Source organism: Cetorhinus maximus, chromosome 6, assembly GCF_964194155.1.
Source record: "Cetorhinus maximus chromosome 6, sCetMax3.hap1.1, whole genome shotgun sequence".
Lineage (NCBI taxonomy): Eukaryota > Metazoa > Chordata > Chondrichthyes > Lamniformes > Cetorhinidae > Cetorhinus > Cetorhinus maximus.
Genome location: NC_135884.1, coordinates 76,889,885 through 76,908,539, shown reverse-complemented (window position 1 = coordinate 76,908,539; position 18,655 = coordinate 76,889,885). Strand labels below are relative to the sequence as shown.

At 46.7% G+C, this 18,655-nt stretch overlaps 1 protein-coding gene across 3 annotated transcripts in view; it reads right to left on the bottom strand.

The window, feature by feature from the left end:
* Window positions 1-18,655, bottom strand: part of nckipsd (NCK interacting protein with SH3 domain) — a 179,350-nt gene that overhangs the window by 12,838 nt on the left and 147,857 nt on the right. Inside the window, exons 8-11 of one of the 3 annotated variants that reach the window (XM_078543876.1) lie at window positions 17,279-17,417; window positions 15,323-15,403; window positions 10,292-10,420; window positions 7,366-7,458 (exon numbers count right to left, since the gene is read on the bottom strand). In XM_078543876.1, the coding sequence (XP_078400002.1) occupies window positions 7,366-7,458; window positions 10,292-10,420; window positions 15,323-15,403; window positions 17,279-17,417 (442 nt within the window). The remainder of the gene's footprint in view (window positions 1-7,365; window positions 7,459-10,291; window positions 10,421-15,322; window positions 15,404-17,278; window positions 17,418-18,655) is intronic. The other 2 variants (XM_078543877.1, XM_078543879.1) reach the window with 2 other exon arrangements.

Sequence of the window (18,655 nt, the reverse complement as noted above, 5' to 3'; positions counted from 1 at the left end):
GAGCCTCCTCCTATAGTGAGTTGTTTAATTGTCCACCACCATTCACAACTGGATGTAGCAGGACTGCAGAGCTTAGACTGATCCATTGTTTGGGGGATCACTCAGCTCTGTCTATCACTTGCTGCTTATGCTGTTTGGCACACCAGTAGTCCTATGTTCTGGCTTCAACAGATTGACACCTCATTTTTAGGTATGCCTGGTACTGCTCCTGGCATGCCCTCCTGCACTCTTCATTGAACCAGGGTTGATCCCCTGGCTTGATGATAATGGTAGAGTAGGGTATATGCCAGGCTATGAGGTTACAGATTGTGTTCAAGTACAATTCTGCTGCTGCTGATAGGCCACAGCGCCTCATGGATGCCCAGTCTTGAGTTGCTAGATTTGTTCAAATTCTATTCCATTTAGCACGGTGGTAGTGCCACACAACATGATGGAGGGTATCCTCAATGTGAAGGCGGGACTTTGTCTCCACAAGGACTGTGCGGTGATTACTCCTACCAATACTGTCATGGACAGATGCATCAATGACAGTTGGATTGGTGAGGATGAGGTCAAGTAGGTTTTTCCCTCTTTTCCCTCACCACCTGCCACAGGCCCAATCTGGGAGATATGTCCTTCAGGACTTGGCAGCTTTGGTCAGTGGTGGTACTACTCAGCCATTCTTGATGGACATTGAAGTCCCCCACCCAAAGTACATTCTGCACCCTCAGTGTTTCTTCCAAGTGGTATTCAACATGGAAGATCAGTGATTCATCAGCTGAGGGGCTGGGCTGGGCAGTAGATGGCAATCAACAGATTTCCTTGCCCATGTTTGACCTGATTCCATGTACTTCATGGGATCCAGAGTCAATGTTGAGGGCTCCCAGGGCCACCTCCCCTGACTGTATACCACTGTGCTGCTACCTCTGCCCATGGGACAGGACACATCCAGGGATGGTGAGGGTGGTGTCTGGGACATGATCTGTAAGGTATGATTCCGTGAGGATGACCATGTCAGGCTGTTGCTTAGTCTGTGAGACAGCTCTCCCAATTTTGGCACAAGCCCCAGATGTTGGAAAGGAGGATTTTGCAGAGTCAACCGAGCAGGACCTTTGTCATTTCCAGGGTCTAGGTCGATGCTGGATGGTTCCTCCAGTTAGATTCTGGAAAAGCTAAGATTTCTCCTCTTAGGAGTGTAGAGGTTAAGAGTAGATTTGTAGAGGTGTTCAAAATATTGAACGGTCATGAAAGAGTAAATCAGGACAATCTGTTTCCACTGACAGGAGGGTGGAAACCAGAAGACAGATGTATGGCAAAGGAACAAGAGAGGAGATGAGAATTTTTTTAATGCAGTGAAATGTAATCTGTAATGCTCTGCCTGAAAGTGTGGTGGAAGCACTCAACAGTAACGTTCAAATATATTGAAGGGCTGTGAAGAAAGAGCAGGAGAGTAAACCAATTGGACAGTTCTTCCAAACAGTTGTTTTTTATTCATTTACGGGATGTGGGTGTCGCTGGCTGGGCCAGCATTTATTGCCCATCCCTTATTGCCCTTGAGAAGGTGGTGGTGAGCTGCTGCAGTCCATGTGGTGTAGGTACACAGGTGTAGGTGCTGTTATGGAGGGAGTTCCAGGATTTTGACCCAGCGACAGTGAAGGAACAGCGATATATTTCCAAGTCAGGATGGTGAGTGACTTGGAGGGGAACTTCCAGGTGGTGATGTTCCCATCTATTTGCCGTCCTTGTCCTTCTAGATGGTAGTGGTCATGGGTTGGAAGGTGCTGTCCAAGGAGCCTTGGTGAATTCCTGCAGTGCATCTTATAGATGGTACACACTGCTGCTACTGTACGTTGGTGGTGGAGGGAGTGAATGTTTGTGGATGGGATGCCAGTCAAGCGGGCTGCTTTGTCCTGGATGGTGTCAAGCTTCTTGAGTGTTGTGGGAGCTGCGCTCATCCAAGCAAATAGGAAGTATTCCATCACACTCCTGACGTGTGCCTTGTTGATGGTGGACAGGCTTTGGGGAGTCAGGAAGTGAGTTACCCCTTACACGATTCCTAGCCTCTGACCTGCTCTTGTAGCCACAGTATTTATATGGCTAGTCCAATTCAGTTTCTGGTCAATGGTAACCCCCAGGATGTTGATAGTGGGGGATTCAGTGATAGTAATGTCATTGAATGTCATGGGGCAATGGTTAAATTCTCTCTTGCTGGGGATGGTCATTGCCTGGCACTTGTGTGGCGCAAATGTTACTTAGCCAATTGTCAGCCCAAGCCTGGATATTGTCCAGGTCTTGCTGCATTTGGACATGGACTGCTTCAGTATCTGAGTTGTCGCGAATGCTGCTGAACACTGTGCAATCATCAGCGAACATCCCCACTTCTGACCTTATGATGGAAGGAAGGTCATTGATGAAGTAGATGAAGGTGTTTGGGCCGAGGATGTTTGTGTATGAGTACAATTCTGCAGCTGCTGATGGCCCACAGCGCCTCATGAATGCCCAGTCGAGCTGCTAGATCTGTTCGAAATCTATCCCATTTAGCACGGTGGTAGTGCCACACAACACAATAGAGGATACCCTCAACGTGAAGGCGGGACTTCGTTTCCACAACGACTGTGCGGTGGTCATGCCTACCGATACTGTCATGGTCATGGTTTGATGCATCTGCGGCAGGCAGGCTGGTGAGGATGAGGTCAAGTATGTTTTTCCCCCTTGTTGGTTCCGTCACCACCTGTCGCAGACCCAGTCCAGCAGCTATGTCCTTTAGGACTCGGCCAGCTTGGTCAGCGGTGGTGCTACTGAGCCACTCTTGGTGATGGAGATTGAAGTCCCCACCCAGAGTACATTCTGCACCCTTGCCACCCTCTGTGCTTCCTCCAAGTGGTGTTCAACGTGGAGGAGCACTGATCCATCAGCTGAGAGAGGGCGGTATGTGGTAATCAGCAGGAGGTTTCCTTGCCCATGTTTGACCAGATGCCATGAGACTTCATGGGGTCCGGAGTCAATGTTGAGGACTCCCAGGGCAACTCCCTCTCAACTATATACCACTGTGCCACCACCTCAGCTGGATCTGTCCTGCCAGTGGGACGGGGCATACCCAGGGATGGTGATAGTGGCGTCTGGGACATTATCTGTAAGATATGGTTATGTGAGGATGACTATGTTTGGCTGTTGCTTAACCATTCTGAGAGACAGCTCTCCCAATTTTGGCATTAGCCTCCAGACGTTAGTAAAGAGGACTTTGCAGGGTCAACAGGGCTGTGATTGCCATTGTTGTTTCCAGTGCCTAGGTCGATGCTGAGTGGTCCGTCCAGTTTCATTCATTTTTGTGACTTTGTAGCGCTTTGATACAACTGAGTGGTTTCCTTGGCCATTTCAGAGGGTGTTAAAGAGTCAATCACATTGCTGTGGTTCCCCAAAGGAAAACCTATCTGAAGGGTTTTTACAACAATCAACAATGGTTTCATGATAAACATTGGACTTTTAAATCCAGATTATTGAATTCAAATTCCACCATCTGCCATGCCCCAGCTTTACCCTGGATCTCTGGATTACTAGTCCAGCAACAATACCCCTACACCATTGCCTCCCCAGTACCACTACACCATCAGCGCAGGCATGATTGGCCGAATGACTTCCTTCTGCTTGTACCATGCCATCTCTTAATAGCTTGGTAAATGCTCCTCAGTCAAAACATTTATCTAGATTTCTGAAGTGTTTTTGACACAATTTCATGCAGAACATCTGTCTGCAAGGTTAGAAGGCACAGACCATGTAATCTTAATCTGAATTGGGTCAAAAATTGGCTTAATTCGAGGGAGTAATGGGTAGCTGCAAGTGGACCTGGACTGACATAGGAGGTAACTAGTGGGCAATTAAAGATGGGCAATAAATGCTGACCTAGCCAGCGATGCCCACAATCCGTAAATGAATTTAAAAAATGCCCCTCCATAGCATGGCATCATTCTTCAGGATACAATACAGCAGGGGTACTGGGAGTACAGCTTGTCAATCACTAACTCTGTCAGTAGCTAAATTTGTCAATGACACCAAGATAGGCAGGAAAGTGAGTTGTCAAGAGGAGGTAGAGAATCTGCAATGGGATACAGACAGGTTAAGTGACGGGCAAAAAATTGGCAGATAGAGTATAATGTGGGAAAATGTGAACTTGTCCACTTTGGCAGGAAGAATAGAAAAGCTGTACACTAGTTAAATGGAGAGAGATTACAGAACGAAGAGGGATGTGGGTGTCCTGGTACATGAATCACAAAGTTAGTATGCAGGTACAAGTGATTAGGAAGGCAAATGGAATCTTGGCCTTTATTGTAAGGAGAATGGAATATAAAAGTTTGACTGTAGTTGTACAGGGCCTTGGTGAGACCACATCTGGAATACTGTGCACAGTTTTGGTCTCCTTATTTGAAAAAATATACAATTGCGTTAGAAACTCACAAGGCACATTCATGGGATGAGTGGGCTTATCTTATGAAGAAAGGTTGGACAGGGTGGAATTGGAGTTTAGAAGAGTGAGAGGTGACCTTATTGAAACATGTAAGATCCTGAGGGGATTTGATAGGGTAGCTACCAGGAGGATGTTTCCACTTGTGGGAGAGACTAGGACCAGGGGACACAGTTTAAGAATAAAAGATCTCTCATTTAAGACGGAGATGAGGAGAATTTTTTTCTCTCAAAGGGTCATTAGTCTGTGGAATTCTCTTCCCAGAGCAGTGGAGGCTGAGTCATTGAATTTATTCAAGGCAGAGTTAGACAGATTTTTGATAGCCAAGGGAGTCAAGGGTTATGGGGGTCAGACAGGGAAGTGGAGTTGAGACCACGACCAGATCAGCCATGATCTTATCGAAAGACAGAAAGGCTTGAAGGGCCGAAGGGCCTACTCCTGCTCCTACGTACAGGGCACATGGAACTACATTAGACACCTGGGCTGCTTAGCTATGGGGATTGAGTACAAAGCTCGATAGGCAATACTTTGTTTGAAAAGACTGCTGGTCCAACCACAGCTGGAGCACTGACCACTTTTGATCAGTATGATATGATGCACACAGTCACTGAGCAGTGTGCTATGAAGAGGAATGAAATCAATGCCTGGAAATAGGAAGATGTGTTCACCTCACTGTACAAAACCTAGACATTTCCTCCTCATCGACCCTATCCCAGAGTGCTGCATCCCCAGACTCACACCACTCCGAGCCCTACCTCAGTGTACTGCACCCACCCCGCCCACCCCCCGACCCACACCACTCCGACCCTATCCCAGAGTACTGCAACACCCCCACCACACCACCCCGAGCCCTACCCCAGTGTACTGCAAACCCCCCACCACACCACTCCCAGCCCTACCCCAGAGTACTGCAACACCCCCACCACACCACCCCGAGCCCTACCCCAGTGTACTGCAACCCCCCCACCACACCACCCCGAGCCCTACCCCAGAGTACTGCAACACCCCCACCACACCACCCCGAGCCCTACCCCAGTGTACTGCAAACCCCCCACCACACCACCCCGAGCCCTACCCCAGAGTACTGCAACACCCCCACCACACCACCCCGAGCCCTACCCCAGTGTACTGCAAACCCCCCACCACACCACCCCGAGCCCTACCCCAGAGTACTGCAACCCCCCCACCCACACCACCCCAAGCCCTACCCCAGAGTACTGCACCACCCCCAACCCACACCACTCCGAGCCCTGCCCCAGAGTACTGCAACCCCCCCACCACACCACCCCGAGCCCTACCCCAGAGTACTGCACCAACCCCCCCACCCCCCGACCCACACCACTCCGAGCCCTGTCCCAGAGTACTGCACCACCCCCCACCCACACCACTCCAAGCCCTACCCCAGAGTACTGCACCACCCCCCACCCACACCACCCCGAGCCCTACCCCAGTGTACTGCAAACCCCCCACCACACCACCCCGAGCCCTACCCCAGAGTACTGCAACACCCCCACCACACCACCCCGAGCCCTACCCCAGTGTACTGCAAACCCCCCACCACACCACCCCGAGCCCTACCCCAGAGTACTGCAACCCCCCCACCCACACCACCCCAAGCCCTACCCCAGAGTACTGCACCACCCCCAACCCACACCACTCCGAGCACTGCCCCAGAGTACTGCAACCCCCCCACCACACCACCCCGAGCCCTACCCCAGAGTACTGCACCCCCCCCCCCCCCACCCCCCGACCCACACCACTCCGAGCCCTGTCCCAGAGTACTGCACCACCCCCCACTCACACCACTCCAAGCCCTACCCCAGAGTACTGCACCACCCCCCACCCACACCACTCCAAGCCCTACCCCAGAGTAATGCAACCCCCCCACCACACCACCCCGAGCCCTACCCCAGAGTACTGCACCACCCCCCACCCACACCACTCCGAGCCCTACCCCAGAGTACTGCACCCACCCCCCCCAGCCCCCGACCCACACCACTCCGAGCCCTGTCCCAGAGTACTGCACCACCCCCCACCCACACCACTCCGAGCCCTACCCCAGAGTAATGCACCACCCCACCCACACCACCCCAAGCGCTACCCTAGAGTACTGCACCACCCCACCCACACCACTCCGAGCCCTACCCCAGAGTACTGCACCACCCCCCACCCACACCACTCCGAGCCATACCCCAGAGTACTGCACCACCCCCCACCCACACCACTCCGAGCCATACCCCAGAGTACTGCACCACCCCCCACCCACACCACTCCGAGCCATACCCCAGAGTACTGCACCCACCCCCCCCACCCCCCGACCCACACCACTCCGAGCCCTGTCCCTGAGTACTGCACCACCCCCCACCCACACCACTCCGAGCCCTACCCCAGAGTACTGCAACCCCCCCCACCCACACCACTCCGAGCCCTACCCCAGAGTAATGCAACCCCCCCACCCACACCACCCCAAGCCCTACCCCAGAGTACTGCACCACCCCACCCACACCACTCCGAGCCCCACCCCAGAGTACTGCAACCCCCCCACCCACACCACTCCGAGCCCTACCCCAGAGTACTGCACCACCCCACCCACACCACTCTGAGCCCTACCCCAGAGTACTGCACCACCCCCCACCTACACCACTCCGAGCCCCACCCCAGAGTACTGCACCCCTCCACTCTCACTAGGGGTGTGAATTACTGTATTGCTGCCATTAGCTACACCAGAAGCTGGCAATAGAAGCAGCTGCTACTCCCACTGACAGGCTCAGCTTTAAATATGGTTGTATGAAGTTGTACTTATTCACAGCAGAACAGCAAGCCCAGACCATGAGAGAAACAGCACTACCAGGAGCCACTGTAGGAGGACCACTGGTCAAACACACAGCAAATGAAAACAAACCACCACCTCAAAATCTGATCCTCACCTGCTCGGTTTAACAGCAGCAATAATTTCTCTGTGAACACTTTCACATTCTCCTGTTTAGTCAGTGTTTTCATGATGATATTGCTGGATGGCACTGTAACAGTCAATGAATTAGTTAGCACAATGTATAGGCTAACACAGGGCAACTACTCTTACTCCATCAGTTCTGATTAAGGACAGGATACTGGGACTGGGCTGGTTTAGCTCAGATTAACTTCTGTCCTATTTACATTTGGGGCCCCCCACTGACTCAGCATTGCACGTATGGCTGAGCAGGTCATCTTTTACTGTCCATATGAATTGCTGTTCTGCAGTGCTTCAAACATTGTGCCTTGCCTGTACAAATTCCCAAGCTTTGAGCTTCATGGCCAAAAGGTCTAAATCATGAAGAAGGGGCAACCTGGGGTGGAAATTATCCTGGGTTTTGAGATTATCTTGTTCTCTGTTCCTTCCCCATTTACCTTAGAGCTATATGAAAATAGACATTCTAATTACTAATTGCTACCCAATTATTAGCCAACCACTATTTATTGCCCATCCTGAATTGCCCTTGAAAAGGTGGGGGTGAGCTGAAGATCATAGAAAGAAAAACTACAACAGGTGTGCAATTATTCAGCAGTTTCTTTTCTCTCAAGACATGTGCACACACTCTGCTGTGGTTAAAAAACACTAACTGTTTTAACTTTAGCTTTCCCTCAATTAAGTCTGAAAAATAACTGAGCAGAAACTGCTGGAGGTCACAGAAAGATATTCTACTAGTTCAGCTGACAAAATGGTACTTGTGCATTCAGGGAGATTTGGTATTTTGCACATGCTCAGAGTGAACCTTCAGCTCATAGAAACATAGGTCAAAGCAAATTATCAATTCCAAGCCCAGGCCTAGGGCTTCGGGGGAGGTTGAGGCTTTCAAATAAAAGAATGAAGCTATTAAATTATATGTGCAATAATCCAATGTACAACTGTAATCACATTATTGTATAATGTGTAATTGTTTTTTCAAAATATTCTGGATATCTAGAATGACAATTGTTTTTTCTCCAGAAAGCATTGTGAATGAGTTGTGGGGAAAATATAACAGCACCACTTAGTGGCACTGCACAATATTGTTACAGCTCAGTGTTAGTCGACATTTATTTCCATCAAAATTACAAAACATTTAATAACAATGGAATTTTACTTATTGACTGGCTGTACTGAATGGTTTTGCTGTTAGCCCCTACATAAACAATGGTATTGACATAAAACAGTACATCCACTGAGTCAGCAAAGCCATGGGAGAGCTCCTGACAAACAGGCCTCTCCTCAGAAGGAATCAAGAAGAGGGTTCAATCAAGCTTGTGTCAGAGGACTGGCTTCTGGGAGATGAGGTGGTCAGGGAAATGAAACAGGAAGCTAAGGAAGCGAACTGTAACTACAGAGATCTAATTTTCAAAAGCAGCAGTGCCCCCTGTGATGGGAAAACCAACAGGGAAGTACGTTAGCAACTACGGACAATTTATAACTTATAATTAGAGGTGACACAACATGTGACACAGGCAGTCAGTTGGACAAGCAGAAGATGTGTGAGGACCCAGGATTGGATTATTGGAGGGAAGTCTGCTGACCTGGAAGGTAGGAGGAGGAGGATCACCTTCAGGTAAATCCTCCGGACTAATATAACAGGAATGTCCTATTATGAATAGGGGTCTATAAAATAGAATTGATTCAAATGTCGAAATATTACTGTGGTTCTGAAAGTGTTAAAAAGCTCTGATCTATTCAATATTTAGTGTGCTAAAACAAATATGTATATTTCTATAAAAGACACAATAGAAATTACAGCTTATTGCTAAATTTAAGTATTAGGTTATCACTCCCATTTAAAAACATGTTATCGTAACTCTCATTATCTATCTGTATAAAAACATTGTGGGCTAAAAATTGGTTTCATTAATTGATCACAACATTTACCTGAAGTCAAACTGTCTAAATGAGTAAGCTTTTATTAATTTCTGTTTGAAAGCTGATTTAATTCTGTCATAGAATATGAATCTGCACTGACACTATACATGCTGCATTCTAGTCACAGTGCTTCATCTTGATTCAATTGTGCGGCCTTATTCCCATCACGTATTTAGGGTTTATTATTTAAGAGGGCTCCCAACAGCACTGCAACAGCTCAATCTAATTTCCAGCATTTAAAAAGAGTTAAAACATCACGAATTCTCACATTTCTTTAAAAAATGGGGTGGAGCTGTTTTCCTGGACTGCTGCAGGCTGCTGTGTCAAACTATAATCAATCTGTCCTGACCCAGTGTTCACCTCATTCTTGCATCATTTAACACTTGCAGAGTAAGCTGCTGCCTTCCCATTGAATTCATCTCAACAATTCCGTTCTTCAAATGCTAATTATGAAACTGCAGGATAGAAAACAGGAAGTTACATACCCTCGAGCAAATCAATACTTATTCAATGGATTTTCTCTCTTCCGCTCTCAGTCTCTGGTAGGTGGATCAGTGGTTAGTCTGTCCTGGAACATTCCTATTCTGTTACTATGAGCTGGGAGGGAGATGATTCCTCCAAACCCAGGTCCCCATCCCGCTATCCCTCTGCTTACTGCCTCTTTCAGAGATTAAAGATAGGTAATAAATAGTCTTAACAGTGATATTCACATCTCATGGAAGAATAAAAAAAGCTGAGAAGAGTATCCACGCCCAGTCATTGACTCCGATATGTCGATTGGGCAGTGAAACCATAAGTCTTCATCCCATCATTCCTCAAGGAAAAACTCCAATGACCAACTACGGGGCAAAGTTTGTTCTACAATGTCTAAAGCGCTCTTCTCTGGTCAGAAACTTGTTGGCTGCTTATGCTAGAAATTGTGATGAGGACTTGCCGATTGGGGGCTATCTGCCTGTATGTCTCAGAAATGTCTCAGAGTAACTCACCGAGCATGTGGAGATTGAAAGAGAGCAGCACATTTGTAAATAAGTCTGGAAGCTGTTCAGTGGAATCAGATAACAACCCATCCTCAATCACATCCAGAAGGAATTGGATGAAGTCTGAATTCAAGTGTTCTGTGAACACAAAATGAGGTCGTAAAATGTTTTTCATATTCTACCAAAATGTCAAGAGGGTTGTATGGCTGTTAATAAGGATAGTGGCTGAGGGAGATAGTTAGACATTGCCCTCCCAGTGCAGCTACATGGGATCACGCACACTTCCATACAGCTGGGATGACGCCCTCATATCACCCTCTTTAACCAGTTCAGGTGTCAACCAGTTTCAGGTGTCAAAGGTCACAGGAGCTCTTGAACTGTGCTGTGTTAATGAGGATATCGAAGGTTAAACTGTAAATGTCACACTGGCATAGTAGGCAGGAAGTGGGGGGAAGGCTAACCTGTTGTAAGTACTCAAGGCCAGTAATTTATAACAGATGTAAAATATCAGCAGAGAGCAGACTACCTGCCATGTCATCTTCATTTCTCATTCCCTCCACACATTTCTGACCTGGGCTCCTGAGGTCATGGGTTAGATCGGGAGGAAACATAACAGAAATTACGTTAAACAATAATGATAATGTCATGCTATTAAGGATGCCATTCATGTAACCCTTGCATTTTCAATGAACAATTGTCTGAACATAAACCTTTATTTTTCCAACTTTAGTCAGTGGAAAGAACTAAAGACCTAATGAAAGATGTGGACCTGAGCAGACAGTGGGGATTGTTACTGAAATGCTGAGGATGATCAAAACTTAATGAGGATAATTTATCTTTCTTCGTCATACCGCTGGTTACTATTGACAGTGTGGATCGCAGAGCTTTCCGCTCAGAAAACACCAGCTCCAATTCCAATCAAACTAAAGAGTAGATCGTGCTAGCCAGCCAGCCAGCCAGCTAGCCCCAGGTAGTTGTATTTTGTGAAATACTCCACTGAGCAGTGGAGTATTTATTAATGCCATGGAGATTTATTAGTGCCATGCCTGATGGGTCCCAGAGCTGGATCATTATCAGATGGCAAGTAGCAGTGATGAAAACTCCAGCAACGAAGTGTTGAGATGGTTTTCTCAACAGCCTAAGAGCCATACGTCATTGAATCATAAAACTGTTACAGCACAGGAGGTGGCCATTCAGCCCATCACATCTGCACCATCTCTCCGAATGAGCAATTCACTTAGTGCCATTCTTCTGCCTTCTCCCCATAACCCTGCACATTCTTCCTTTTCAAATAATCATCTGATTCCCTCTTGAAAGCCTCGATTGAAACTGCTTCCACCGCACTCTCAAGCAGTGCATTCCAGACCCTAACCACTCACTGTGTGAGGAAGTTTTTTCTCATATCGCTTTTACTTCTTTTGCCAATTACTTTAACCTTGTATCTTGTACTCAATGCCATATTAAAAACAATTCTGACCCCTTTTATTGCCCTCTCATTCTCTGGCTAATGTGATACGACATAGTGTCACATTCTTGGCCCTGTACTGGTCAATTCAATTATCATGTTCGTGTATATGATCCCCATTTGGCTTAGGCCTCGCCCTCTCTCACTCATCTACTTACTAGTTGCCCAATAAACTCTTCCCTTGCTTTAAATGCTACAGCAGAGTATCACTATTAACAACAGGTAACACCAGTAGAGTTGCAGCTAGTATCAGTGTTACACTGTTCCAAGGGGTTCAAATATCACCATGAATGCTACATTCTATTTGACAAAGTCAAACTAAAAAGGACAATGGTTCAAATAATGTTACGACCAGTCCCCAGGCAAGGTTCCCCCAACTTATGATCCCGGACGAGATACCCCAAATTTGTTATGCTCCCAGGGATGAACTGGCTCCCTTTCTTTATTCAACCCCCTTGGTTGATCGCAACAAGGTTAATTTAAAAAGGATCCCTTCCCTTGCGGATACCTTTTCCCAGTCCAAATGTGTTTGTGCTTTAAAAGGAGCCAATTTAACCAGGCTGTCCTGAATCAAAGAAAGAGAGGGTTTATCAGTTACTAAAAAAACGAGGAAAAAATAATAGAAATGCAACACATACACAAACACATTAGAAATGGGAAACTGAGCCCAAAAATAAAAATTAAAAAGATATACGAATCAGTCTTTGGCTGGTTCGTGAGGAGGAGATGGTGAAATGGTGCAGCCATTAAGTTGGATGATTCCGGTAGAGCAGACTTTGCCAGTTGAGCAGTGGGTTTGGAGATTCTTGGTTCTGCAGGTTAGCTGAAAGGAGTTGTCCTGTTTCCTTTTTGACTGTGGCTTTGCTGACTTGTGACTTGCTTCCAGCAATCAGAGAGACAGGACTTTTTTTTTAACCTGCGAGCGTAGGGATGCCTAGTTGATGTTCTTCAGCAGACCTTCACAGCACAGCATTGCACACCAGGCCTGGAACACCAAAGCTAGCACACAGAGATCAGGGTTGCAGCTGGCTTTTAACCCCTTGTCTTGTGTATTCCTGGAAGGGAAAAAATAAGCATGTCTTTCACCCAGAACTGCTTTCTTTCAACTCAGTTCATTTTCACAGTCTGGGATATAATTCAACAGGAGATGGATTCTGCTAAGATGGTATCAGCCTTCATTATCTCTGCAACCACAGGAGATTACAGTTCAGTTTTTTGCATTGCATCTCTTCCTTTGAGGTGTCTCTGTCTGGCCTGGACACCTTTTTAGGTACGACATTCCATTCTCTGGACTAGTTGGTCAAGTGTAACCCACATAGAAATTTTCCAGCAAGTGGTTATTGTACAGTGTCAGCCAGCTTTTGCTTGTAGGTCCTTTTTTTAAAAACACATGTCTAATTTAAATTTCAATATGTCTGTAAGTAATTCTGGGCTATGATCCTTGGTCATGGCTATAAGATAAAGTTGGACGCTGCCCAGAATGGGTTGTCATCTTGTCTAAACACATTCACCGATGCACCACTACAACTGAATGTTTGCTCAGTGATCATACTTCTGATAGTGAAGAGTCTGATAGAGGTTGGCTTAGATTTTTCTTAACTTTTGCGGATAAGACTTACCCGATCAAGCTTCCAAATTCTCAGTTAGTTATCATTGTCCTACATCCTGGCCAGAAGATCAGCTGGTTCTGGTAAACAGGTATTCAGCACTATAGCTGGGATGTTGTCAGGATCCAAACCTTTGCTGTATCATATGTACTTAGCCATTTCTTAGTGCTGTGAAGAGGAAATGAATTGGGTGGACACCTCAGGAGGAGACCAAGTAGACGCCTTTAGTTTGAGGCACTTGTAAACAATTCAGCCTTGTTTCTTGCACTCAGGTGCTGTGCTCCACCATGTTTTAGGATGGCAATGTTCATGGATCCTCTGCTTCCTCTTATTGGTTGCCTGATTGTGCGCTGCTATCCTGGACTGGATATGCTAGGTCAACAGAGATTTGTTCTGGCTCATTGATTGCAGGACTGCTTAACTCTTTCTATAGTTTGCTACTTTTAACCATTCAGGTCACCCTGTGTAACTGCTTCACTAAGTTTGCATTCCATTCTAAAGTGTGCCTGATACTGCTCCTAGCACACACTCCATACTGAGCCAGGGTTGGTCTCCTGGCTTCATGGTGATGGTGAACTGAGTTATGTGCCTGGCCATGATATTAAAGATTATGCCCTTGCCAGAAGTGAGAAGAAATGTCTTCACAATGATCAAGGGAGAGATACTAAAGCAGAGACTATTAGAGCAGGTGGCCCTAGTAGATGAGCTAGCTCTAGCACAGCCTGATGGGCTGAATGGTCTCTTTCTATGCTGTAATTTCTATTAATCTATCACAGATGACACCAAAGAATTGCTTCCCTCCCAAAAAGCAGCAACACAACAGCCACATCATCTGTTTCACAGTGAGGAATATGGAGGCGACTAATGTGGTGTTACAAGGGATTTGTTCCAGGGAATTCACAGACATGAGGTGAAGGTGCAGTCTCCAGCAGTGCCCAAGTTATTCCAATTTATGGCTTCTTCAAATGTACAGAAGGTGGCGCTATCTCCCATTCCTGCCCTACTGTAACTGGGACTTTCACTGAGGCTTTGATATGCCCCTAGCAACGCCCCATAGTGTCTCACCATTGTGTTGAAAGTTTAATTTTAATCTCAGGATGTGGGTGTCACCAGTGAGGCCGGCATTCATTGCCCATCCCTAGTTTCCCTTGAGAAGGTGCTGGTGGGCGTTAACGAATCCATTAATAATCTTAAAGTAACGCACACAAAGAAATGATTAGAAAGGACACAGAATAAACTTGCAGTGCAGCATTTCACCACCCAGAAAATGCAGCCAAGAGTTTAAACAGTGAGTAGAATGCTGAAACATCAGCTCAGAACACCTTGGGTCTATGCACACTCATGCCACACTGGGTGAACGTGGCTGAAGCCCTGGCTAGCTTTGGTCAGGGCAGCAAAAAGATGAGCTACACTGTGCAGGGTTGAAGAGGATCCTAGCTGGTCATGGCAGTAAGCAACTAATCAGAATGTACCACATTCAGTATGGAGTACACTGAGCGAGCTGACCTCAGCAGAGCTGGAACATCAAGACTAGCTTCTGGCTGATCTCGGCTATCCACTACCTGCATGGACAGTGTGGCAATTGTGTGAGCTATCATTGTATCAGCTGCTCACATGTGTTATCTGGGCTGATGTATGAAGATTGACTGTCTGCTCAAAGTGCCAAAGCTGCTTAGCACCTGTGAAGCCATACCTGAGGGAACAGGCAGTGCCCTGGGAAGGAGTGAGAAAATACTGCTCAAAACACAGCAAGAAGTGATGGTTCTGAGGGACCACACAGTTTCACTTCATTGTGCAGAAAACACCTTTGTTGGTCCAGGAATCGAGGAAGAAGCTGGTTATAATATGAGCATGTGACAAAAATGAACAAAATCATTTTAAAAGAATGACATGTTTAAGGAATGGGTTCATACACAGACGGGTGTGAGGACACTAAGTTGCTGGTATGTTCTGCAGATTAATACATACCATAGTGATGATAGGGCAATGGTTCACCCATGGAAAACACCATTGTGAGCAGCAGTGCAGAGTAACACAACTTCTGGTGTTCTGAGAGAGAAGAAACATAATTAAATACTGCAGTCAGTTCTGATAATCTTCAATGATTACATTTGGAATCTGGCGCTGCTGACTAAGAGTACTAAACCATGAGTGACCCCACTCAAAGAGCCAGCCCTCACAGGGTTAATACTGGACCTCACTGCCTTTGTTAGCCTGACAGTTCCAGATCAGGCTGGCCTCATTCAAAAGTGGGGACATCAGTCGATTCAACCAATCCACATTTCAAAACTTACTCAAAACATGGCCATTCAAGGATGATGTGTGACACTATTGAGAGATTCGAACCATCTCATATATTTACATTCTGTACACATGGGTTTTATGCCTATCTGTACAATACACCCAAGGATTCTTTTGCATTTATAATAATGAACAAGGCGCGCTCTCCGCCTCTACAGCGCAGTGTTTTATACACCTGTACAATACGGAGGTGTTTTATCCGCCTCTGCAGTGCAGATGGTGTTTCATTCGCCTGCACAATGCAGGAGGCGTCTTATACGCCTGCACAGTGCAGGCGGCGTTTTATCAGCCTCTGCAGTGCAGTGTTTTATCCGCCTGTATAATGCAGAGGGTGTTTTATATACCTGTACAATGCAGTGTTTTATATGCCTGTACAATGCAGACGGTGTTTTATACGCCTACACAATACAGGGTGCACGTTATCTGCCTGCACAATGCAGACGGAGTTTTATACACCTGTACAATGCAGGTGGTGTTTTATACGCCTGTACAATGCAGATGGTGTTTTATACGCCTGCACAATGCAGACAGCACGTTATCTGCCTGCACAATGCAGATGGTGTTTTATACGCCTGTACAATGCAGATGGTGTTTTATACGCCTGTACAATGCTGACAGTGTTTTATACGCTTGTACAATGCAGATGGTGTTTTATACGCCTGCACAATGCAGACGGTGTTTTATACGCCTGTACAATGCAGATGGTGTTTTATACGCCTGTACAATGCTGACAGTGTTTTATACGCTTGTACAATGCAGATGGTGTTTTATACGCCTGCACAATGCAGACGGTGTTTTATACGCCTGTACAATGCAGACGGTGTTTTATACGCCTGTACAATGCAGATGGTGTTTTATACGCCTGTACAATGCAGATGGTGTTTTATACGCCTGTACAATGCTGACAGTGTTTTATATGCTTGTACAATGCAGATGGTGTTTTATACGCCTGCACAATGCAGACGGTGTTTTATACGCCTGTACAATGCAGGCGGTGTTTTATACGCCTGTACAATGCAGATGGTGTTTTATACACCTGTACAATGCAGATGGTGCTTTATACGCCTGTACAATGCAGATGGTGTTTTATCCACCTGTACAATGCAGATAGTGTTTTATCCACCTGTACAATGCAGATAGTGTTTTATACACCTGTACAATGTGGTGTTTTATACACCTGTACAATGCAGATAGTATTTTATCCACCTGTACAATGCAGACGATGTTTTATATGCCTGCACAACACAGACCGTGTTTTATACGCCTGCACAACGCAGACCGTGTTTTATATGCTTGTACAATGCAGACCGTGTTTTATATGCTTGTACAATGCAGACCGTGTTTTATATGGTTGTACAATGCAGACCGTGTTTTATATGCTTGTACAATGCAGACCGTGTTTTATATGCTTGTACAATGCAGACCGTGTTTTATACACCTGCACAACGCAGACCGTGTTTTATATACCAGTACAATGCAGAGGGCACATTATCTGCCTGCACACAGTATTAACATCAACCGAACTTCTCCAAATTATTAAATCTGGAGAAAGCCACATGTTGCATTTCAAACACTCAATTCTTTTTAGTTACAGGTCCATTGTATCCTGCCACTTTTACCCACCTTTAGTGTCAGATTGCATGTCTCGTGCCAGTTCCATAGGCAGCACAGAGTTTGCCAGTGTTGAGATGATGGCTGCGTCCAGGTTACACATAGCTCCAAAACACTTCAGTAAGAACAGGCGCAAGGTGACACGATGCTCCTGGGACAGAACGAGACAATGCTAAGTTACAGTGCACACAGCATACTGGCACTGCTTATTCATGTTCAGTATTAATGCATTTCTCCAGCTCCACAGTACTGTCAGTGTTCACCAGGGCTCGAGTTGGTGCTCACATCCTGATTTTACATTCACTTCTTTTCAAGTTCTACAGTACATGCTTCAGAGAAATAATACTGATGGAATCTTTTCCATCTAGTTTGACTAAATATAACTTCAGAATAATTGACATTAAATTTGATAAGGCATTGAACGGTATCTTATTAAGTTAACACATATTGAGAAGTGAAGCAGCCAAGTTACACACAATGAAATGGTGCTACATTATCCCAATCCCTCAGATTGTGTACTCAGTATAACTGAGATGTGCATCAACAGCTGTAACCAACAATATGCAGGGTAATTCCTTCCTGCCAAACAGCTCACCTCAAACACCCTGTGCAATCCGCAATTGTAAACCAAGTAAAGCTTAGTTGCAATGACACAAAGGGGTAGGAACTGGTTCTGGTTGCAGCTATTTTCCAGGTGGCGAACCAGGGAAAGAAGGACTAATGTCAGGGTGCTATGGCCCATGCTTGTGTTACAGATACAGCATAATAGTAAAGACAGGTTTCCAGGTATCTCAGTCTGCTGCCGAATAGAGTTTTTAGGCTTTGTACAATGCCAATGAGATATGAACATCTGATCTGAGCCCTTTTTGTAGTAATCAGTTTTAATTGGATGGAGCAGGAGCAGGAACAGGAGCTGGGCCCATCGTTCCCCCCCCCGCAATCATGCCCCCCCCCGTAATCCTACCACCCCATCGTCCCCTCAGCAATCCCACCCCCCCATCGCCCCCCCCCATAATCCCTCACCCCCATCACCCCCCACCGTAATCCCTCACCCCCCCACAATCCCACCCCCCCATCGGCCCCTGCAATCCCATGCTCCCCCAATCCCACCCCCCCATCGCACCCCAGCAAACCCACACCCCCATTGCCCCCCGCAAACCCATTGTCCCCCGCAAACTCACGCCCCCCACAAACCCATGCACCTCATCGCCCCCCGCAAACCTGCACCCCCCGGAATCCTACACCCCCCACACAAAGCCGGCCCCATGAAAACTACCCCACCATTGCCCCCCCTGCAATCCCACGCCCCCCCATCGCACACCAGCAAACCTGCACCCCCCCCGCAAACCCACACCCCCCATCGCCCCCCGCAAACCCGTCGTCCACCTG